The sequence below is a fragment of the Urocitellus parryii genome, chromosome 11 (genome assembly GCF_045843805.1).
Source record: "Urocitellus parryii isolate mUroPar1 chromosome 11, mUroPar1.hap1, whole genome shotgun sequence".
Taxonomy (NCBI): domain Eukaryota; kingdom Metazoa; phylum Chordata; class Mammalia; order Rodentia; family Sciuridae; genus Urocitellus; species Urocitellus parryii.
The window spans coordinates 64,924,698-64,948,902 of record NC_135541.1 but is presented as its reverse complement, the minus strand read 5'-3'; the positions used below and the strand labels follow the sequence as shown (position 1 = coordinate 64,948,902).

At 41.9% G+C, this 24,205-nt stretch overlaps 1 protein-coding gene across 1 annotated transcript in view; it reads left to right on the top strand.

Moving 5' to 3' along the window:
- The first annotated feature begins 1,119 nt into the window (after window positions 1-1,119).
- Window positions 1,120-24,205, top strand: part of Lpar3 (lysophosphatidic acid receptor 3) — a 47,198-nt gene continuing 24,112 nt past the window's right edge. The window contains exon 1 of the mRNA XM_026406175.2: window positions 1,120-1,855. Within this exon, the coding sequence (XP_026261960.1) occupies window positions 1,120-1,855 (736 nt within the window). The remainder of the gene's footprint in view (window positions 1,856-24,205) is intronic.

The following is a 24,205-nucleotide window of genomic DNA, read 5'->3' as shown; positions in this document are numbered from 1 at the left end:
GTCTTCCCTGTCTGTCCAGTTTCACACACATGCCCCAAGGACTTTCTCCTTACTTGGCAGGTGTGTTCTCACATCCATCCTGAGTTGGATTTCTGTCCAAACTCTGGGTTTCAGTCTTGCCATGGAGGTCTGTCTCATCCTCCACACCTATTTGGTGGAGAGTACCAGGGTGGGGGGACTGACCTGAAGTGATTGAATTGGAAAATCCAGTAAACAAACTCACATTAGTATAGTTTAGATTAGGAAACTATAAGAAAGAAGTAAACAAAAAAGACAAGGAAAAAGTATTGAGACCCAAGCTTCCTTCCCTGTACCACATGCTTAATAAGAAAATGTAATTGTATCTTGAGACTAAAATATGGTCAGAGGAGGATCTGGAGTAGAATCAAAAGTGACAGAAACTTGATCTCTTTGAGAAGTCACTTAGTCATGTGATGAATAACTCATCACCCATTATCTTGGCAGGAATGTGCCTGGTATTACCAACCTGCCCTTGATTAATCGACACTCCCCATAGGGGCTAGGGATATAGCTCAGTTGGTAGAGTGTTTGCCTCGCATGCACAAGATCCTGGGTTCAGTCCCCAGCACCACAAAAACAAAAAACAAACAAACAACAAAAATGTGCTCCATAAATAAGAAGTGGGCTAGAAACCACCATGGGGAAGCATTCATTAATGTTTTATGCTGTATGGTAATTGTTTCTAGTGCAGAGTAGATATTGTAGCACTCAGTGCATTTGACATTGATGCCTCCATGATCATCCAGTCATTCCTTCAGCCAGCCACTCAGCAGTTACCTGTCATGAAGCAGGCAGGGCAACTGGATCCTGAGGTTATTTATAATAGTGAACCAAATAAACCCAAATCCTCCCTCACTGAGCTTGCAGCCTAGCTCGGGAAACCAATAACTAACATGCAAGCTCAATGCTGGGGTAGGAGGTTGGGTACTAGTGTATTTGAGTAAGTGATATTTATGTTGATACATGAAATATTAATAGGAATTAGCCAGAAGAAAGGACCTAGCAGTGGTAATTGGTAGCTTAGTGACAAATTTCATAAAGAGTGATATTTGTTTTCTCTTTAAATTTCTCTTCTAGGATGTTCAACTCTTCTCCACAATGAATGAGTGTCACTATGACAAACGCATGGACTTTTTTTATAATAGGAGCAACACTGACACTCCCGATGAGTGGACAGGAACAAAGCTTGTGATTGTTTTGTGTGTTGGAACATTTTTCTGCCTGTTCATTTTTTTTTCTAATTCTCTGGTCATCGCAGCAGTGATCAAAAACAGAAAGTTTCATTTCCCCTTCTACTACCTGTTGGCTAATTTAGCTGCTGCAGATTTCTTTGCTGGAATTGCCTATGTATTCCTGATGTTTAACACTGGCCCAGTTTCAAAAACTTTGACTGTCAACCGCTGGTTTCTCCGTCAGGGGCTTTTGGACACGAGCTTGACAGCTTCTCTGACCAACTTACTGGTCATTGCCGTGGAAAGGCACATGTCAATCATGAGGATGCGAGTCCACAGCAACCTGACCAAAAAGAGGGTGACACTGCTCATTCTGCTTGTGTGGGCCATCGCCATCTTCATGGGGGCAGTCCCCACACTGGGCTGGAATTGCCTCTGCAACATCTCTGCCTGCTCTTCCTTGGCCCCCATTTACAGCAGGAGTTACCTCATTTTCTGGACTGTGTCCAACCTTGTGGCCTTCTTCATCATGGTGGTGGTGTACCTGCGGATCTACATGTATGTCAAGAGGAAAACCAACGTCTTGTCTCCGCATACAAGTGGGTCCATCAGCCGCCGGAGGACGCCCATGAAGCTCATGAAGACAGTGATGACTGTCTTAGGTAAGAGGAACCAGGTGATCCATTATTCCCATTCATTCAGCAAGTTTTCACCGGGTTTCTACTTATGAGGTAGTTAGAAGGCAGCAGTGAAAAAGAACAGACATGAATCCCAACCCACCTGGAGTTTATACTATAATAGGGAAAGGTGGGGAGCCTCTTAACTTACGTAGGGCCATGTATTTACAAGGACTTTAGGATTTCTGAGTGACATGGGAAGCTATTGGAAGCTTTTGAACAAGGGGGTGACATGATCCAACTTCCTTTTGAGTGATGTTTCTCTGGTTGCTGTTTTTAGAAAATGCTGTGGGTCAAGGCAAGAAGCAGGAGAACTGTTTGAGAGGGTGTTTCAAAACTGGGGAGAATCACGGCAGCCAGAGGGACGTTGGAGATGATGGTCAGATCCTGGATAGCTTTTAAAGGTAGAAGTGATAGGTGTGCTGATGACAAAGGTGAAGGAAGAAGGGGAGGTGGGGAATGTCATTAACTAAGATGGGGAAAACATAAGTTGGGAGGGAAGGGCAGGAGTTTGGTTTTGGACATGTCCAATTTAGTATTCTATTAGACATCCAAGTGGAGGGTCAATCCTAGTGAGCAGGCAGTTGAACATATGAATCAGAAATCCAGTATTTGGGTCTGGGCTTTATATACCTTTGAGAGTTAATGGTGGGGAGGGAAAGGTACTTTGAGCCACAAGACGCCACCAGCTCACCATGAAAGTGAATGTTAATGTTGAAGAGAAGAAGGTCAAGGAAGGAGCCTTGGGGAACCCTGGTTTAGGGAGGTTGGGAAGCAAGGGGCAACCATCAGAGAAACTCCAGGAGATTAGGGTGGCTTAGAAGCCAAGAGAAGAAAGCAACCAGGGGAAGCAGGTACAGGCTGAGAGTCCCTGACCCAAAATGTTTGAATGTTTCAAACTTTTTATGTGTTGGTGCTGTAATATGGGTTTTGGATTTTCAGATTAGACATGTTCAACCTGTATTATCAGTCAATGCTCCTGAGAGGTGGAAGAAGACATGGTCTTACTGGGTTTAGCAGAGTGGTGGTTGTTTGGTGACATTGAGAGGTTTGAATTTGGTATAGTTGAGAGCCTGATTAGAGTAAAACTAAGAAAGAAAAGGAGGAGGTGCTTAGGACAGGGAGCTTGGACAGCTCTGAAGAGTTTTGCTTTGAACAGTGAGTCCTGTCCCAAGAAGATGAATGCAGTATTCTGAACTTTTCCCTTTGTTTTGTTTCCATTGCGGGTAGCCTATTGCTCAAATTCCAGTCCTGGCTACAGGTAGATTCTGTGATGTGTGGGCACATAAAATATTTTGTGATTTTGGTTATCTTGTCTTCGAAGGCAAAGAGATCTTTGCTCACCATGAGTGGTGGCTACTGCAGTGGGGACCATGATTGAGAGGTCTAGCTGTATACTCCTGCCATGTGCCAAAAGGAAGGGACTATACAATGACCTTCAGGGACTCCATTCATCCTGGAGGATGCAGAGCATTGTGGTGTGGATGGAAACCATCACCATGTTTGCAGTCCTGATGCTACTTATAAGGTTTGGAGATCAGCAGATGCCCAGTGTGGTTGTCAACACAATTTCAAGCAGAGGGTTAATAAACATTTAAATAGTGCTTAGTATATGTTCTTAGCATTGTCCTAAGTGTTTAGTCCTCATGACAACCCTGTGAGGTAGGTGCTCTTATTGTCCCCATTGACCAGATGAAGAGACTGAACAGAGATTAGGCAGTGTGCCCAGAGTCGTTTCAGTATTAGTGATAGGACCCTAACTCTCTGTGCAGCTGGCCTCCAGAACACACTTGCACCCTGCAGCTAGTTTTGCTTTATTTGGACTTTTTAACTGGTGTCCTCTTTATCTGGTCTTCTGCTTTGACCACCTCATTCTCCATTTATAACCTTGACAAGAACAGAAAAAGTTACGTTTGCATTCATCAATATTTTCCTGCTTCAATTAGAGATGATACCGACATCTTTGGTAAAGAGTGAAGTTTGGCATTTATAAGTAGTGCCAAAGAACTGTGGTATGCATGTTCCCTGATTAACTTGTAGGCATAATCATTTGCTTGATATTGTGTCCTGATGAATTACCTGCTTACTTAAAGAAAAAACTTTCTTCTTTCAGCACGTTATAAACAGCATGTAAGAGGAGATTGAAAAGTCGTTGTCCTTCTAGATAGAGAGAACAGGACTTCGTGTGGTGGTTATAACCATTAGCTTCAGTGTCATATGTAACTTTATCTGGAACAGTTATGGAAGAGTTTAAAATAAAGGATATGTGGTTTTGACAGATGTGGTATTGGGTAAGAGAAAAACAGGAATAAATAATGAAATAGGTAAGTAGGATAAGAGAAGTAGTGGGATTAATATGAAACAGCACTGGGGAATTGGTTTATAGCGGGAAGACAGCTTGGTGTTGAGGGCCTAGGGAAGTTCCTCAATGGTGAGACAGAGGGATCTGGTGGAAGATGGGAAGTTTGCGGACAGGGGAAATGAAACTGAGCTAGGTAGTTTAAAGGTTTTTAAGACCTTGAACTCCTAATTTCTTTGAATAACAGAGATTTGGGGGTTGGCTCCAACCCTTTCATCTTTCTATAGGGTGATCAGAAGAACATTATTTTTTTCTGCATTAAATATTCTTATCTGAGATGGAATAAGTAATCTTCAAGTTCTTTCCAAGTTATAAAGTTCAATGATCCCATTAAAGCATAATTAATCAAAGATGGGGATAAGAAGAAAGAGAGGGTATAAGGGGTAGGGGTTGTAAGTCGGAGAGAAAGGGCTGGGAGAAGATGATAGAGAATCTTGTGGGGCAGCAACCAACACAGGTCTATGGATTGACTGTGGATCAAGGCAATAAATACATTGCAAGCAGATCCTCTTTCCACGAGAGCACCTACTGCAGTATTCTCCTAGGGAAGATGTTCCCAGATGCCCTATCTAATAAATATAAAAATTCAGTTGCCTAAAATGAGCATCTCCCAAAGGATAGTATATTAGAAAAACCAACACCATTGACATCTACCATAATTATATTGGTATATGGATATCAATAGCTTAATATTAATTTTTTTAAGAATTACACGATTTGAGGGCTGGGGTTGTGGCTCAGTGGTAGTGAGTGTGCTTGCCTAGCATGTGTGAAGGACTGGGTTCAATCCCCAGAACCACATTAAAAAACTAAATAAACAAAATAAAGGTATTGTGTCCATTCAAAACTAAAATATTAAAAAAAGAATTACATGTTTTAAATATCTTTATGACAAAGTGCCAAACCTTTCTAACTACTCCTTGATATATATCCTGTAGGGAAAGGTAATTTAAAACGCAATCCTAATGCTTCTTACAAATACTATTCTTTTTAAATGTTAGAAAGTCAGTCAGTAAATACATATTGACTGTCTACTAAACAGCATGCAGGAGGCAAGGGGTTGCATGGATTTAATGGGCTTAATCTCAGTTCTGAGAAGGAGGGAAGGATGAGCAGGGACTGTCAAGTTTGGGGAAGCTGCTTAGCTTGGGGTGTAATCAGGAAGGATAGATGGGATTTGTTTGAGCAGGAGGAAAGAAATTCTGAGTAGGAAAAACTGCACAATGAAAAGTGTGGTAGTAGAAACATCTGAAGCTTGTGTAGTACCAAAAGGAAGGGTCCATGAACACTCATGATTGTCATGGCACAGTGGGAAACAGTATAATTGTGAAGCAGAGAAGTTTTATTGTCTGCTCCCTTTGGAAGGAAAGAGGTAGACCAGAAATCCATTGTGTTCCTTTGTAGTGTAGGATTTTGTTGAACACACACAGCAGGATGGGGAGCAGACTCTTTCTTTGAGGTTGTTGGTGATGATGATGGTGGTGTGAGTTTCAAATCTGTGCATGGGTGGAAAGACATGTAGGCATCATGTTCCCATTTTAGCAGCCCTGAGGCAGAATGCTTGCTGGCTTCTGGGTTATGATGTGTGGTAGGGTCCTTTAGATGGAGAAAGAAAGAGAGAGAGAGAGAGAGAGAGAGAGAGAGAGAGAGAGGAAGAAGAAGAAGAAGGAGGAGGAGGAGGAGGAGGAGGAGGAGGAGGAGGAGGAGGAGGAGGAGGAGGAGGGGGAGAAGGGGGGAGGGAGGGAGGAAGAAACTTGCATATTGGTTCTCATTGAAAAGACACTAGAGACATATGATCCTGCTTTTCAAAGGGCACTGAGGACCTGCCTCAGAGATTTTGAAATCCTACTTACATGTCAACAAGGCTGGGAAATCGCATGGAAATGGAAGGCGATCCTCAGGATTATACATAAGGACATATAAGAGGAAAGGAGGGGTAAGACAAGATAATACAAATTGAAGAAATGATTTACAGTAGAAGGGGTAGAGAGAGAAAAGGGGAGGGGAGGGGAGGGGAGGGGAGGAGGGATAGTAGAGAATAGGACAGACAGCAGAATACATCAGACACTAGAAAGGCAATTTGTCAATCAATGGAAGGGTAACTGATGTGATTCAGCAATCTGTATACAGGGTAAAATTGGGAGTTCATAACCCACTTGAATCAAATTGTGAAATATGATGTATTAAGAACTATGTAATGTTTTGAACGACCAACAATAAAAAAAAAAACAAGGCTAATTAGCTTCAGTTACTAAACACACACACACACACACACACACACACCTTGTCTATTGTCAAACAACACATTATGTGAAATGTGCACACAGGGATCAGAAAATGGGCTGGACTTTCTTCTATTTTGCAATGTCTTGAAATACAAAAGAAAAGAAAGGGTGAAGAATTTGTGAACCATACTTTTGGAGCCTTTCACAAACCTTCCTGGTTCTCAGGATGATGTTTTTCAGATGGTGCATTGTTTAGTCCCCAGTTGTCCATGGGAGTATGTTCCAGATCCTCTAGTGAATGCCCCAAACTGTGGATGGTACAAAGCCTATATGCACTGTTTTATTCTGTATGTGCATACAAATATAAAGTTTAATTTATAAATTAAGCAGAGTAAGAGATTAACAACAATAGCTTACAACTTTAGCATAAAGTTTTTCTTTTCTTTCCTTGTTAAGTTGAAATATCCATCTTTTCACATAGAAGAACTCACTTTGGCTCTCTGTGGCATACTCAGATTGTTAGCATGACTACTCTTGTCCTTTGAAGCTTCTGTTAAATTAAATAAGGGTTACTTGAACACGAGCACTGTGATACCATGACAGTTGACTTGGTCACCACGATGACTAAGTGACTGACAGACAGGTAGCCCATATAGTGTGGACATGCTGGACAAAGGGATGATTCACATGTCAGGTGGGATGGGGGAAATTCACATCCCAGGTGGTAAGTCTCACATCCATCATGCTAATCAGAATGTCACACATAAAAAGCTTACGAATTGTTTATTTCTGGAATTTTCCATTTAATATTTTCAGACTGGAATTAACAAGGTAATTGAAACTATGAAAAGGCAAAAATAAAATGGTGGTGGTAGTGGGTAAAGTAGTGGGATTTTTAGCCAACACATTTTTTAAATGACATCAAATAAAAAGTAATGTCATCGTATCTTGCATTGAATAGGTATAAGTTCGTTTCATAACCTTTCTTTTCATGTGTGCATGTATATACTGGATCATGATAAAAATGTATTTCTTGCCACAGGATATAGTCAAGAACATTTGAAAAGTCACGGTTTCTTTTTGGGGCAGTAAAAGGACCAAATTGTTAAAATATGAAACATTATTATTATTAATGGGATTTTGAAAAGTTTTATTATAGTAGTTGAAACAAGAAACTAGGTTGTTTTTCTTCTCACTTCTTCCTCTCTTCTCTTCACTTAAATTGATGGTAATAATCAATGCACTGAATTGTTTACATGCTTTTATTTTTACCTAGAGCACTTTGAAGTTGGGAAGTGTCCCTTTTTATCTGTCTTTGTGTACCTAACATGTACTGCCATCTCTAGCACATGCTTCTTGAGCTCATGATAGAATGGATAAATGAGGAAATTGAGATTTAGGGAAGTTAAGTGACTTTTCAAAAGCTGGAACTCAAAGAAGAACCCAGGTTTCCTCAGTTCCAGTTTGACCTGTGGCAGGCTCTGGCTGGGACATGCTGGTGAGGTAGAGAGTGGAAGGGAATGGGTGGATTTCCTGTTTTCAGTATGAGGAACCAAGGTCTCAGAAGGGTAAGAGATGGAACTGTCTTGGGAAGGAGAAATGAAAGGACCAGGGTTGGGTGCCCCTTATTACGAAGTCAGCATGTTCCTAGCTTTAAGCATTTTGTTTCACTTAACCCTCATGATAACTCTGTGCAGATTTAGCTTACAGACAGGAAAACTTGAGTGGACTTCCATATCTTGGCCCTAGACTCACACTGGTACAAACACTGAAATTTCATATCCATTGTGTGTTTTATATTCACTTATGTGTTTTATTCCATTTAATATTCATGCCCACTGTATGAGGGAGGTTCTATTATCATTACCAGATGAGCAAACTGAGGCCCAAAGAGGTTCAGTGTCTTGATCTTGCCCAAGGTTCAAATTCAAGTTTATTGGCTCCAGGACCCCACTTTTCACAGTCAATTAATGGCCTCTTACAAGTAATGGGGCTAGAATGACCCAGACTCAAGTCATGGGGTTCATAACTTATATTTCCCCTGAATTCTAGTTATTTCTAGTTTATTCCTATAATTCTCTTCCAACATTTAACTCACTCTTGATTTGTTCTAAAGATTTTGAAAAATGGTAGTGATGGTTATAACACCTCCAGGGGACCAACAACTCCATACTTGTCATACTCCATAAATTTTGTACTTATGAAAGTAGACTGTAAGAGTATGAGCTTTGGAGTCAGGGAAGTAGATTTAAATCCTGACTTTGTTACTTCCAAGTTGTGTGACCCTTTAAGCAATTTACCTAAGTTGTGTGACCTCAAGCAATTTACCTAACCTCTCTGAGACTTCTTTTTTCTGTCTGTAAAATGGGAATAATATTAGCACGTTTGGCATGTTTGTTTTTTAATATTTTTTGTTGTTGATGGACCTTTATTTTATTTATTTGTATGTGGTGCTGAGAATCGAAGTTTTGCCTTGTGCTGTGAGCCAACTATTGGCATGCAAGGGCCTCTCTTATCACTGTGCAGAGTTACATCACACATGCTAGGCAAGCGCTCTACCACTGAGCCACAACCCGAGCCCCTGGCATGGTGAGGTTTTGAGGATTCAGTGAGATAATATGCATAAAACATACAGTATAGTGCTTAGTACACAGTAAGTACTAAGTAAATATTAGCTACTCTTCTTCGACTTTGATTCTGAAGAGCTTTTGCCTATTCAAGCCGAGTACTCTTTTATTTCTGGTAATGTTACCAAGTACCTTGGAGACAGTGAGGAAAGGCCTACTGTTGGTGTCATCCCAATGGCAGATTTTGTAATACAGACATATAGCCAAAGGAAAGCTAACCAGGTGTACTTTGCAGAGGCTGCCTAACAGCTGGCAAATGGTACCAGTTTCGTTTCCAGAAACCCAGACCAATTTGAGCGCATAGTCACCACAAAACTGAGAAGCTTTGCGCTTGCATTGCTAGTTCCTCTGAACTACCTTCTCCCCCAAGAAATTCTGTTAATGATTACTGTCTCTGACAGATGATCTTGCATTAATAATTCATTTCACTTTTGCAACATTTATGAATAAAACATTGTAAATAAGACCTTGATCACCAATAATTTGCTTGATTCAAGTCCTATAGTACAGCACCAGCATCTGTGTGTAGATATACTGGACATTCCTTGTATGAAATTGTCCCCATCTTGCAGACAAATCCTACCAGGGTGCCTTGTTAGTCAACTGCCTTTATTTCCTTTGCTAGGATTAAAAAATTTGCCCTGAGTCTGCAAAGAACTGGGACCAGAACCTAGGCCTTTTGTCATTGTTCATGGCCTTCAATCAGTGAATTGTGTTTGCCCTATTGGATAGAAAGGGAGAGAGGAAGGAAGGAAAGGAAGGAAGAAGGAAGGAACAAACAAACAAACAAACATGTGTGCTTATGCACACACACACACATAGACACACATGCTTAACCAGGAGGCAGGGGAAGCTAACCAGGGAACCTGGGAATTCTGAGACATTTGTTTTCAGCTTTCATGTAGATTCTTGTAGTACCTCCACAGCACAGAAGTCTGCTTTCAGTGTTAGCCACCTTGCCCTACTGAACACATAGCTAAAAAAAAAAAAAAAATGAGCTCAAGTTTTTGCCTTGTGCTGTGAACCAACTGTTGGCATGCAGGGCCTCTCTTATCACTGTGCAGAGTTATATCAGACAGAGAAAGAGTAAATCTTTTCAGAGTGAAGCCTTTGTGGCACCATTACTTAGTACATTGTGTCCAGGGCTGTTCTCTGGTCTTGAAACAACTACTCAGAGAACCTATGTGGCAGACTGTGACCTTCCTGCATCATGACGTGGCGACAGGGAGGGACGCATCTGTTTCCTGGGCAAGTTGTGAATGAGTAGTTGTCACTGACTCTCAGCTGCTGCCCCAGCAACACAGTTTTGGACATATCCTTTCCCCTTGGGTCATGAGGATTGGGAAGACCTCAATATCTGATGTTAGAAGGAAATCATCTTCACATTTAAAAAACAAAAATCCATTGTCCCATGCTACTTCATCCTGCCTTTTCAGATCGTCACCTCACTGCCTCTTCTCACTAGCACAGCACTGTTAGGAATCTTTCTTTTCTCTCTCTCTCTCTCTCTCTCTCGCTCTCTCTCTCGCTCTCGCTCTCGCTCTCGCTCTCGCTCTCACTCTCGCTCTCGCTCTCTCCCCCCTCTACCATGTGTGGCTTTTGTCATCTCCAGTCTGGCTTTTATTGGTCCTTCTTCCCCATTTCCCTGCTGCTAGTGCCTCCCTTTGCAGTCAGTTTGAAAGTCATTTTTTTCCAAACCATTGTCCTTGTTTCTAGTGCTGTCACTGCTCTGCCTTCTGCCTTCTTCCCTTTCTTCCACATACCCTCAAGTTCTGTTGCATTAAATGCACTTCCGGTTTTGTTGCATTATTCAACTTTCATGTTCCCTTCTTTGAAACATTTTTTTCCTTTGCTTTTCTTCTTTTTATTTTTTAAAATAATTTTTATTTCTACATGGACACAATATCTTTATTTTGCTTGTTTATTTTTATGTGGTGCTGAGGACCAAACCCAGTACCTCACATGTGCGAGGCAAGGATTCTGCTTCTTTCTTTTTCTTTTCTTTTCTTTTCTTTTTTAAGAAAACTGAGACCTTCCTCTTCAGCAGGAACAAACAATTATTGGGTATTTTCTGAGTGCAAGGGACAGAAACATTCCTCAATTTGACCTTTTTTGAGGAGAACATGCTTGGGGGAGAAGTTCCATTACCCAAACACATCCAACCTTCCTACTAACACCTGGCCTCCTAGAAGGCTCAGAATTCTAAAACTCAGCAAAGCCCTCTCTCAGGGCCTTGATTTCTGCTAAAGGAGAAAGTGATTATTATCTGTAATATAATGTTATATATTACCTGTAATATAATATATTATCAGGTCTCACATCAGCAGGCTCACTTAACATCTAGAATGTTATGGTGTATTCTGACCTATGGAATTTTATCAAATTCATGTTAGCATTGTTTATACTTTGAAAATTTTAACTGGAGACTTCTGCATTCAGTGTGTAGCTTAGGCAAAAAAAATGTTCAGCAGGAATCCAGAGTGAGAGGTGTTTTCTAGAATAAAAGCCTCTCATGGACCTGGGGTTCAACATGGAAGCTGGGTAAAGGGAAGGAGAATCAGGAAGTCTCAGCTATGAGGACACCACAGGCAAGCAGCCCTTCCCTCCTGCTCTGACAGTTGTCCCTCCAGCCCAGACACTTGCTCTCCTTTGCCACCAGATTGTTATCATGAGACCTGTGGAGTGTGTGCAGGAAAGATCCCATTGCCTTGAGGAATTAATATCAGTTGAGAGATTTGACCAAGTTCACCTTGTAAATCGTTGCTAGCTTTGGCCAGAGTCCTGGGTTTCCTAGTTCTTGCTGCTTCTAGTGAGTTCTACCTTCTTGTCTTGGAGAAATATACCTGTTCTTAGATGTCTGAGTAGTAGTGATATAGCACAAAGGTTATCTGTTTTTATCAGATCAGACAGGTTACCACCCAACTGTAGGTCTATTTTATTCTTTATATTTTCTCAACAAGAGATTTCTGCTTTTTTTTTCCCCCTTCATCATATACATTTATTGACTCCCTCCTAGGTTTTAGGCAGTAGATAACTCTAAGACATGGCCTCTACCCTGAAGGGATTTTGACTCTGTACTTGCTCTGGTGGTTTATGGTTGTCGGGAGATGACCAAGGCTTGTGAGTCAGCAAGTTGTGTCTTGTGACAGAGCACACACAGGCAGGTCTGCTCCATGTGGCTTTTTCTTATGCCTGACTTATAAGGAACGCTGTTTATGAGCTTATCTGAGAAAATGAGATAGCTCCCCAAAAGATAACTAAAGGAACAAAGAAATGTATGCAATGGCCAAGTGAGGGGATCCAGGCAAATAAAACAGTTTGGATGGCTTTTGGAGGCTTTCCTGAGGAGATAGGATATATACTAGATCTTAGCAGAGGAAGCAAGAGATGAGAACAAGGCCTTGAAGACAGGAGGAGTGGCAGGGCAGGAGACAGGCATCCACAGATCAAGGGAGGTCACGCCAGGCCATGGGTTAGTATTGGGCAGCACAGACTGTTTCTGGAGTAAAGAACTAAGTAGCAATGACAATTCCGTTTTAGAGGCATCCTGGAGTCAGAGAATGGAAAGCCTTGAATTCCAAGATAGTGTGGATTTTTTTTTTTTTTTTTTTTTTGCCAAAGGAAGAACAAAGACCAGGAAGATACATGAGTATACAAATTGGACCTGAGGTGGGCATAATGCAGTGAGGGGTGGTACCTGTGGCCAATTAGATAGATCATGTCCCATGCAATGACATTCAGATTTCAAGTGTTGTTAAAAGATCATGCAGACCGAATTAAGTAGGTCTGTGACCAATCTTCAGGCCCTAGTGAAACTGCCCCACCTAGCAATGGAAAACTCTGTAGGATCTTGATGGGTATTGATGGGTTAACATGAAGGTGGGGTCTGAAAAGCACAAAGCAGAGTTTTAGAAAGGTGAGAGGTAGGTGGAAGAAAGAATGATATAGGAGACTCGTGGGAGAGGCCCAGGGCCCTACAGTGGTCAGCAACTCAGGTGCCAGAGACAGGCAGAGCTGGTTCTCATAGGAACCCCTGCAGGAAGGAGCCTCTGCCAGCAGCAGCACAGTGTATACCAGAGAGACCGCCAGCCAGGGAGGCCCATCAGGGGCTGCAGGGAGCAGACAGGGAGCAGGTCAGTAGAGTGTGAGCTTCTTGGAATCCTCTGGAAACTTGGCAGGAAGCAGAGATCCCAAAAGTAGATGGTAGAAACCAGAGAAACACAGAAGTAGGATTCTATTGTGGATACTGAGAGTCAGAGGCAGAGGACAGACAAGAACTAGATTGGACTCATCAAGCTGCCACTTTCCTTAAGGACTCTGAGCTGTGTCCTCTCTCACCTCCCAGCTGGCCTTGACACCCTCCCTTCCTTCATCTGGCATGGACCTTCCTACCCCCTGTCCTTACTTTCTAATTTTCTGCTGGAACCCATTACTTCCATCCAGGAGCTGGGGAGCCTGAAGCCTGCTCTCCTGTGTGTTTAACCAGTAGAGTCCAACCTCTGACATTATCTCCTCTTCTAATTACTGTCCTGTCTCCTTGCCATCATTATCAGAGGTTTTACCCTTCATTATCTTATTTTCTTAAGACGTCAAACTGTGACAAGCTGGCTTCTTACCCTACCACTCTAACAACCCTTCTTAATTAAGCCTCCATTGCCACATTTAGCTGCCTAATTTGACTTCCCTGTGGTGTGACTGCTGCTTCATGTGACCCTTTGATGCTTTCTGTCTCCTCCTGCTCCTTTTCTGTTGCTTGTCCAGTCTCCTCCATTTCTGGCCATCCCTGAAGTTCCCTTTGTCCCTCTCCTCAGCCTTCCAAGTGCTTTCAAGGCCATCTTCCTCCCTCTTGAGGCTTGAGCCAACACATCCCCGTGAGTGCCTCTGGAGGGAATGTCTCCATCCTTGGACTCTCACATGGTATCCAGCTCCTTCTTTCCTGCTGCCTGTTGCAGGCACATCTGGATGTGCTACAGGCATCCCACCTTTTACCCACCCTATAATCTTGTTTCTTGTGTTGCTTTGGATCTCTGCAGAGGATGCCCCATCTGCCTTGGCTTCCAAATAGGAAAGCTTGGTCGCGTCATCTTGCTCACCAAATCTATGTCGTCAGATCCTGCCATGCATCCTTAAGACCTTTGTCTGGATCTGGATTACTTCCTCCAGGCTTTCTTGTTCCAGTCCTCATACTACCAACTGAGGCATCTTCCTAAAAAGCAGAGTGAACCCTGATCTTTTCATGTCTCCTCTTGTAAAGTAGATGAAGCTCCAATTCCTTAGCTGGAATTCAAGGCTCCTTTCCTATTTCTGTCCCCACACCACTTCTCCCCATTCTCCCCTTCACACACATGCAGCTCCTGTCACACCAAACTTGTCACAGTTCTGCAGATAAGCAATGACTACGTCATGCTCCTCTCAATTTTTTTTTAAGTATGGCAAACGCATGTCCTTCCTTCAATATCCAACTGAAAATTCTCCTGTCTCCATATTTTCTTGGATTCCCTCAGGCAGAATTAATTATCCAATGCTTCTATAGTGCACTATCTATGTATGCAAAGTATTTAACTTGTTTTGTTATAATTTTTAATAAAATAACTTAAATAATTTTTGCTAAATTCAATTAAATTATCTTTGCTAAATGTCTACATCTCTTATGAGACTGTGAGCCTGTCAGATAAGACTGTGACTCTCTGTTTTTATATCTGCAATCCCTGGCACACAGTAGGTACTCAACAAGTGCTTATATAATGAACTAACAAACACATGTATTGGTGACAAATGGGGTAGGAACCAACAGTTAATGAAGAGTCTGATCACAAGAACAAAGGGACAAAGAAGGAGAAGGTAGAACAGAATTGACATTTATTGAACACCTTGAATTGTCAGGCATTTGTATGTATGATTGTCTCATTTATTTCTTTTTTATTTTTTATTTGTTCTTTTTATTTGTATATGACAGTAGAATGTATTTTGACATATTATACATACACAGAGTAACTTCCATAACTTCCCATTCTTGAGGTTGTACACGATGTGGAGGTACACTGGTCATGAACATAGGAAAGTAATGTTCGATTCATTCTACTGTCTTTTGATTGTCTCATTTCTAATAACAACCTTATCAGGAAAAAAGCGAGGATTTTTATTGAATCAAGCACCACATGGTGCTTTCTAATCCTCTTGACAGCTCTGTAGGGAAGCCTTGTTGCCACCATTTCGAATATGAGGAAACAGAGGCTCAGAGATGGAAACCTGCCCCAGGTCAGACATCAAACTGCGGCCAAGCCTCCATTCCAACCCCACTGCCTGACCAGAGAGAGCTGTGCTACCCTCACAGTGCCGGAGCCCACCTCTTAGCAGCGCCATTCAGGAAATTGGAGGGATGTGCAGTTGGTGAGAGGCAGGACTCTTCCCTTCAGGGCTCTTCTGCCCTGAGCAGCTTCCAGAACCTCAGTCCTTGTGCTGACCTTTATTGTGGGGACAGGTTCAACATCACTAAGGACCTGTCTTACTGATTCTGGACATCATGTCATGATTGTTTCCTAGCAGATAGCCCCTGTGTCCTGGATCTTACCAGGGACCTGATGAGTGGGGGTGGGGCAGTTCTGGGTAGAAAACCTAATTATCTTGGGACTAGAATTGGCTTTTTTGAGTGACCCTAAAGCATGAAATGAGATTTCTTTGGAAAAGTTAGGACTAGAATTGGGGGACCTCCAGGGTCCCTGGTGATGATTAGCATGATTCCCTCCTTCACAGGGTGGTGGTTACTTGGAAAAGGGTTATATTAATACTACTACAGGGTCTGCTATGTAATTTGTGGGTCCCTTGTTCAAAAAGCAGAGGGGAAATACACTAAAGATTCTAAAACATAAAGCTCTTTCCTTTTTCTTCGCTTGTCTCCTCTGACTCTCTTATGTTCCATTGCCCCCCTTACAAAAAATAAGTAAACTCAAAATTATTGAGGATTTCAAGACAGGTTAGTAGAGCTATAAACCAAGGTTTAGCTCTTGTGGGTGCTGACATCTTGTGACTGGGCCCAGTCCATGAGGCCCTCATGGCTGAGAGGAGCCTCTTGGCTTATGCCAGACCAGGACCAACCCTACTAGGGTCCATGGCACTAGAGGAGACTTAGCTCTCATTAAAGTAGTTCCCCAGGATTAGGAGGGCCAGCTGTGTATGTTATCTTATGATCAACCTCAATTTAGAGAAGTATTTTCTTAGAGGATTCTTGTCTTCTCCAGGGCTGATATATACTTTTTTCAGACCAAGTTTCATTACCAACAGCCTGGAGCCCTGACAAGTGGCATCCAGCACTGTGTGGTTGAGGAATCCTGCACTCAACTGGTACGCCTAGGGCTCCACTTAGAATTTCTGTGTTTCTGAGCATGCGTAACTAGACTCACCAATGAGTCAGAGGACAGTCTGTTCTCACTCTGTATCTGTTCTGAGCCTTCCTATCAGGTTCGAGACAAGGCTTATGATATAAATGTTATATCCAAACTTGTCCTCCTTGTGACTGAGTTCACCTGAAGCAAAGTCCAGTGGGACTTTTTGTACAACATGGGCAGTTCCTGCCCTGGTAGGTCAGTGTCTTCCTCCCTAGGAAATGTTCCAAGATCTTACTCCTAGGGCTTCTTATGCTGTTGAAGGCTCTGGGTCCCAGAGATGCCCTAAGGAGTTTGCTTTTGAGGGTCTAGATGCTGAAGAACATGTGGCAAAGGCAACTGACTATTTAGGAGGGTAGCGTTTGTGTAACCTTTCCTGCCTTCTCTTTGCTGGCCTCTGAATGCAGGGCCTCCTGCCTCAGGGAGTCTTTCTGAATGTGGTCCATATGGACAATGCCAAGAACCAACCACTGGGTTCTGGACTTCTGCCAAGTGGAAGGGAAAGTGACTGGCCTCGGGGCCCATCAGGGACAGTCTGAAGGTTCAAAAGTTGAAAGCTTTCTTGGATTCCTATAAAGCCCGGAATGAGATACATGAGAGAGTCAGGCCTTGTTCTGCTCCACGTGTTAAGGGGATGGTTGGCCTTGGTCTAGGGGGATCTAGTGATTGTGATGTGGAGGGGTTGTGACTGGTGGGAAGTGGCAGAGAAGGATGGAGATTTCTAAACTGGGAACCTTACTGAGATCTGCCTCTGCAGAACCTACCAAGCCTCTAGGGCTAGGCTCCAGGATCTGGGGACTTACAGACAGCTCCAAGAGGCTCAGGGCCTCTGGACAGGGCAGCCATCTTGGATGACTTAGAGACTGACATAACTAGGTCCTGGAGGTTCAGAGGACACAAATGAACTAGCTGAGCCCATGGGGTTCATGGGCCAGAGGCAACTTTGGACAAAAGAATGGAGGGTAGGCTAGGGCTTGAGGTTGCTTCAGAGAGTCCTCATTCTCATAAGGTCCCTGGAGATTTATTGGGACATACTAATGGACATCCTGTATTTACCGGTGAGCGGAGAACCCCTGGTAGTGGAAGGAGAACCCCTTTCCAAGGGAAGTGTGAGACCAGATGCAAAAAACACAGTGTGCATTTCTCCATGGGAGGGAAAGTCCTCGGCATCTCTGGGCTCTGAGTTTCCCAGAAAGATCTCTGGCCAGTCCCTCAAGATAGAGGAAAGGAGTGCCTGAAAATCTGAGGGGCCCCTTGGTGGAGCTCTTTTAATACTCCAGGACAGCAAAAAAGGGTCAAAGGTCATGGCAGGGCCTACATTTTAGATAAAGGAAGTAGTACAGATTGAAGATGGCCCATTGAGATGGATAGCGCCCTTTCTGGCTGCCACTGTGATTCTGCAGCAGTGGAAAGGCTGGAGTTTCTGGCAGGCTTGATCAGAATTGCCAGATAATCCAGTGGAGGGGAGGGACCGGCTCTCTCTGGACAGATTCCTAGAGGCTGTGCCTGCCTGGAGCATGACAACTGATCAGTGTAAAGTGGCAGCTCCTAGATGACAAAGCACAATGACATGTACCCTAGAATGTGTCTAGGAGCCACCAAGAAAGCATGGGGATCTGGGAATGAGAGTCGGGGAGAATGAAATGTATTTCCTAACAATCAGGTGCTTAAGGGCCCTTGGCAATCAGTAGTCGGATGTCAGCATCAAGGAAACTGCAGGTGATGGGGCCTGGCCCTTCACATGGGCCAGGATGGGAATCAGGATAAGTGGACATATCATTTGGAAGGACAGTGAGCCCCTGGGAGGCCCAGCATCAGGTTGTCCTGGAGATTCTAATTAGTGGGACTAGGACAGGAAGCAGACATCCAGGTCCTGGTCAGCCAGGTCTGCTAGGCCTGGGACTCCTGATCCCTCCTCATCAAAGGAAAGTTTGCTTCCTGGGCCTGCTGATGGGCTCTGACTGGCATTTGGATTTGGAAAGTTGACATTGTAGAAATGTATCTGTAGGAGGTGATGTGACTCTTTTTTGTCAAGATCACTGGGCAACATATTTAACATGCATGAGCCTCCCCCACCACACACACACATACACACACATGCACACACATGCACACACATGCACACACACGCACACACACACACCCCAGTTTCTAATTCAATGTTCTGCTGGTAGTGTCCTGGCAGGTGTACTCTGGAGTAATGACAGAGTTGTTCTGAATGCCCTCCTCCCAGGCAGAAGCATGTGAGAGGCAAGAGTAACTGTGATGGCAGTGAGAGAGGCAAAGAAGAGTGCACCTAAAAGACAATAAAAGGACAGAAGCCTCAGGAGGTGGAGACACACTAGGCATGAGGAGAACAGCAAGAGCATGGATTCAGTTTCTGACTTTTAAATTCAGTTAACTAAAGAAACCAGTGGTTTAGAAATGAAAGAATCCCAGTGAAATAGGCCCAAAGTGGAATCTCTGCTATTCCCAGGGAACATAAGATATAAGCTCTTTCTAAAACCTCAATACCTAACTCCAGCCTTAATATAAACTGTAGAGTGGACCCCCTCACCCTAAATTTCCAGATTGCACTTTGAAGTTGCACTGTTTTGTTCTATTAGGATCCATCTGTTAAGTACATTTTTTTTTGTCTTCTGCCTGTATATCATAAGAAAATTCTTTCCAAATTCTTGTCATTGTCTCATTCTTTTCGTTATTAGGAATAAACTATTTTATTAGGTTGAAGTTAGCCAGTTTGAATTTGTGTGAGATCTCATTTGCTCTAACACAATAATCCCTCTGTGGGTAATGAAAACAATTTAATGGTATGGTCTGAAGGAGAAAGCAGTATTACTCAAGCTATTAACACCAGGGGACTTCTTGCTGACCTCTTACAGTGACCTACAAACTGTGCTTCCAATATTATAGCACACCGAGGAAGCTTGGAATGAAGTCTTGCCTGAAAATATTTTAGAGAATGCTTCGTAGAGAAGACATAAAGAAAAGCAGAGCAGTATAAGTAGCTATAAATGAGAGGCAAGAAGTGCTTTCTAGAATTATTCTGATGGCAAGTTTTACTAGTTTTGAGTGGCATGCCATCAGGGTGTCTGAATTGGGCACAGGAGCTGTCACTGCAGCATTGTGCAAATAAAAATTGTGTGGGGTTCTACAGTTTTGTGTTTTGAGACTCCTTGAGAGGACTGGAATGTTCCAGTGCATGAAAACTAGGCAGAACATTTCTGACTTTAACTGGGGCAATGTGACTGGTAGTTCTCTACTGATCCCTTACAAAGCTGAAGCATCTTTAAGGTAACTTTTTTTTAACACTTGGGGCAACTTACATTTGAAATCATCTTGGCAGTGTTTTATGATCAACAGACACTTTCCTGAATTGTGTATTATCCTACTAGAACTCTGGAACTGAGAATTTGAGAGAACTTTGTAATACTAGACTAAAATTAGCTGCTTGCCTGAAGCTTAGGGGATTGAAGTCCACCCACCCACTGACTTCATGGTAAGAGTAGCAATTTGGTATTGTGTTGTGTGGACCTGGTAGAACATGTGGCCCTTTCCCCAGGTTGGTATACCTTGATATGTATAATGGTGGCATGACTGTAATACGCAAACTTTGACAAATTTCTTGAGGATAAAGTATCCGTTTTGCAGTTTAGTAAACAAATTTCTGCTTTTTTTTTTTCTAGAAGTTTAATTTTCCTCCAATGAAGGCATGCTTGTTTTATCAAAACCTACATTTTCTTTCTTCCTCCTCTTTCATCCCCTTCCCTTTTCTCCATCTTCTCCAGCCCTCTCCCTCACTTTTTCTATATTCTTCATCATCATCTTGAAGATTATGAAGAGGTTTTCCTAAACTGTTTTGGTTTCTGGTTTGGGGTGCCTCAAAGCATATCATCTGCACCTAATTAAAATGATTGATTTGTTTTGGTAATAATGGACCAACACACTTTGCAAGATAAGAAACATAATTTTTTTCAGTACAGTTTTACTTTATTTTATAGTTCAAAGCAATGTGTCACTGCCACTTACTATGATCCTAGTCCCTTTGGTCCTGAACAGGTTTATAGTCTGTAGGGCCTTTGCACCTACCTGCTTTCTGGGGAATCTGGGAGATGGAACAAGGGCTTAAAGATGGAGAGTTTGAATCTAGTTCTGCTTTCTAGGAAAAAAAAAATTAATGTTTTTACACCACAGTTTCCTCATCTGTAAGAGTTGTAACAGAGTGTATTTTTAGGGATAAATTAATTAGTAATGCTAACAAAGAGCTTAAACTATATACACAAAATTGCTTGGAATTTACTTAGTGGTTTTTAAATGTTTTCTATGAAGTTGATTTAGTCACTCAGTAACCCTAAGCAGTAGACAGGCAAGTATTCCATCTTATGGATCAAGAATAAATAAAACTACAGAGGTAACAGCATTTGTTCATATAAACACTGGGACTAGAGCTCAGAATTTAAATAGTTTTATAAATATTGAAGTACTTTGGCTCCAGAATTTAAATGAAGTCAAACATCTTTATTGTTTTTGGTATTGTGAATGTCATTTGCTTATTGTTAAAATGTAGATATTACAAAACTTATGATTTAGAAAGTGGAAGTCCTTCTCAGCTCTCTATTTAGAGATTCAAAACCACTACTAACAGCTTGATACACCATTTTGCAGACATTTTGCCTCCAATATAAATTTTGTGTGTGTGTGTGTGTATGTGTATGTGGGTATGTGTGCATGAGTGTGCATGTGTATGTTGGGAGTTGTGGGGGTGTGCATACTACCAATACACACAATGATCATTTTTGTATAGAAATATGTTCTTACTGTTTATGATAGTTTTCCAGCTTGCTTTTTAAACTTGAGAATATAGTAATTTTTTTCATGTCACTATAGACACATATCTATATCTATAATTCTATGTATATAATTCTCTTCGGTGACTATGTAAGATTACATTGTATTCCACACTGTACTGTAGCTGTGTGAATTATTGATATTTCATGGACTATTTCTAATTTTTCGCCACTAAAACAATGCTACAATGAGCTTCCTTCTATATTCTTCTCCAAGCATTCATAAGCTATTTTTATGGACTGTATTATTTAGAATTAATAGGTCAAGAAAATACCTGTTCTACAATTTTATTAGATATTTATAAATTGTTCTCCAGTGAATCTCATTAATCTATACTCCCACAAACAGTGCAATAAATCTTTCTCTTTATGTTTTCCATGAATACTACATTTTTATAACTCATGTACCTTTAAATGAAGGATTCCTGCTTCAACACAAGGTGTTTGAAAGGAAAGAGCTATCCATCTATTGTCCCTGTCAGCAAAAAAGGGAGGAAGCATAAAAGGGTAAATTAAAGCTGACGGGAAGGCAAGCAGATGTCACTCTAGAAATTGAGGTATTTGGCTTCCATTCCTATTCATTCATTCAAGTAACACTAACTGAGGGCTGCTATGGGCCAAGCCCTGTTTAGACCCTGGGAATAAAGTGTTAAACAAGACAAAGTCCCTCCTTCATGAGCTCACATTCTAGTGTGGGTTAACCATAAATAAATTAGAATGTAACATCAAGTACTGTTAAGATCTTCAATGAGGAAGAAGACAGAGAAAGAAATTAGTGGGGTATGGTAGTGGGTGGGGGAGTAGTGAAGCTACTTTCAACAGGGTGGCCCTGACAGGTTTTTCTGCTGATGTGACCCTGGAATAGAAACCCAAGCACAGTGAAGTCTGAGCCCACTGCTGTGACCTGGGAAAGTTCCATCTAGGCAGAGCTGACAGAAGCAAGTGCAAAAGGCCTGAGAAAGAAACCAGTTTGGCAGCTTCTAGAAATAGCCCTGAAGCTGCACTGACTTTGATTGTCAGAAGAGGGAAAACTAGGCTACTCACTTTCTTTGTAGAATTTCACATTCAGGCAAATGAACTTGTGAACTCCTCATGTCTCTTTAGAAGAGTAATGCTGTTAATAAAAAGCAGAATGTTAACACTTAAATCTGCCAGCAAGTCTCTGCCAACAACCAGCAGATGCTGTGTTTTGTACAACCTCTCTACCTAGTGAAAGACTGTGCATGGCGGACTATATACAAGGGCAAAACAGGCCCACTGCACCTCTAGGGCGAAAGAGGTTAGATCAACACCCTCAGGACTGATGGATCCTTCTTCCTGCTTTCTAACCTGGAGAGAAGAAATCACAGGTGCAGATGAAGTGTATTGGAAACTGGTCACAGAGCTTCCACTGACCAGCCTTGAGTCTCAGGATGGTTACCACCCCCTCCTTAGAGATCCCAGCATTGGCTGACAGCAGCAGGAATGGATGAGGTGAAAGAAAAAAGGCTGTTTTAAATGTGAAGATGGACTTGGAATTTCCTGCAGGCAGAGCCTCCATAGCAGTGGACTTATGGCTTAACCCTGTCACAAACCCAGGCTCAATGTCTTTCGGCAGCGTTAAGACCATGTCAGAAGTTCATGTTCTCTTCAACATTTGGTCCCAGCCTATTAAACCTATATTAAGGAGAGGATGAAATTGACTTGATAGAAAGCTTATAGAGACTGAAGTATAGCTTATTGTGTGGTTTTGTTTCCTGCACACTAATTCCTCCAGGTCTCAACATGTAGGGAATCTTTTTTATTTTTTTCTTTGCTCGCTTCTCAGAGTGTTATGCAAGAGGAATCAAACAAGAAAAACCTCCTTGTGAATACAGCAGCACCCCTGGTAGACTTTGAAATCCATGCCAAATGTGATATTGAACTTGAAATTCAAACATAGGACTGTTATAATTATCTTCTGCTCTAAAAGCAACTCCCAAATCCACCCTCATTTACCTACATAAAGAAAAAAATGTGCTTGCTCATGAGTCCTCCAACAGATAATTTTTTAAAGTGGACAATTTTTAAAGAGTGCTATGAATAAGCCGGTTGATGAGGTTTATAATTTGCACTAATACTTTTCATTTTATCAAAATGATAACTAATCTACTTAAGTGCATTTCTTTTAAAACATCTCTTCAAAGCTCTAACTTATGAAGCGAAAGGAAATGTTAGGAAAATGTCTTCTCGTTCGTTTACATACTACAATCACCCACATACCCATGCAAACTCTCTGGAAGCACTTTTCGCCTTTGACCAGTGACTGATTCTTTTATTTGGAACTTAACAATTACAACAAATGCTTGATTTGATATAGGTGGTAATGACTTATCTGGAATAAAAAGTTTATATTTCAGTTTGGGATCCTAGACTTAAATGACTTACATGTAGAGTTTCATTCATCTATCAATCATATTTTGATTGTAAAAATAGAAACAATGCCATGTCAGCTTAAGTGAAAAAGGAGAGGAATAGGGGTGCCTCATACAACCCAAGGGCATAGAGATTACCTTTTCAAAGAATAGCCTGGAACCAGGCTTGGAAAGACCTATGTTATCCAGAAAATTTTTCTATTCATTTCTCATTTCAATTTCTCTCCACATACTTATTTTATTCTTCCTTTGCCAACTTACACCTCCCCTCCCCCTTCTATTTAAACAGTGGAAAACATGGCATACCTTAGCTCCTATGTGCATATACCAAGGTCTCTCTCTTTCTCTGATTTGCATATTCTCTACAGAGGAATCCAGCTGGTCCAGCCTAGAATCAGTCTCACACCCTTAGACCATTCAAGTCTGGCCAGAAACTGGGGTCTAGGAAAGGGACTTTTTTTATTGGGTCCAGTGTAAAGAAAGAAGAAACTGATTTTGGTCA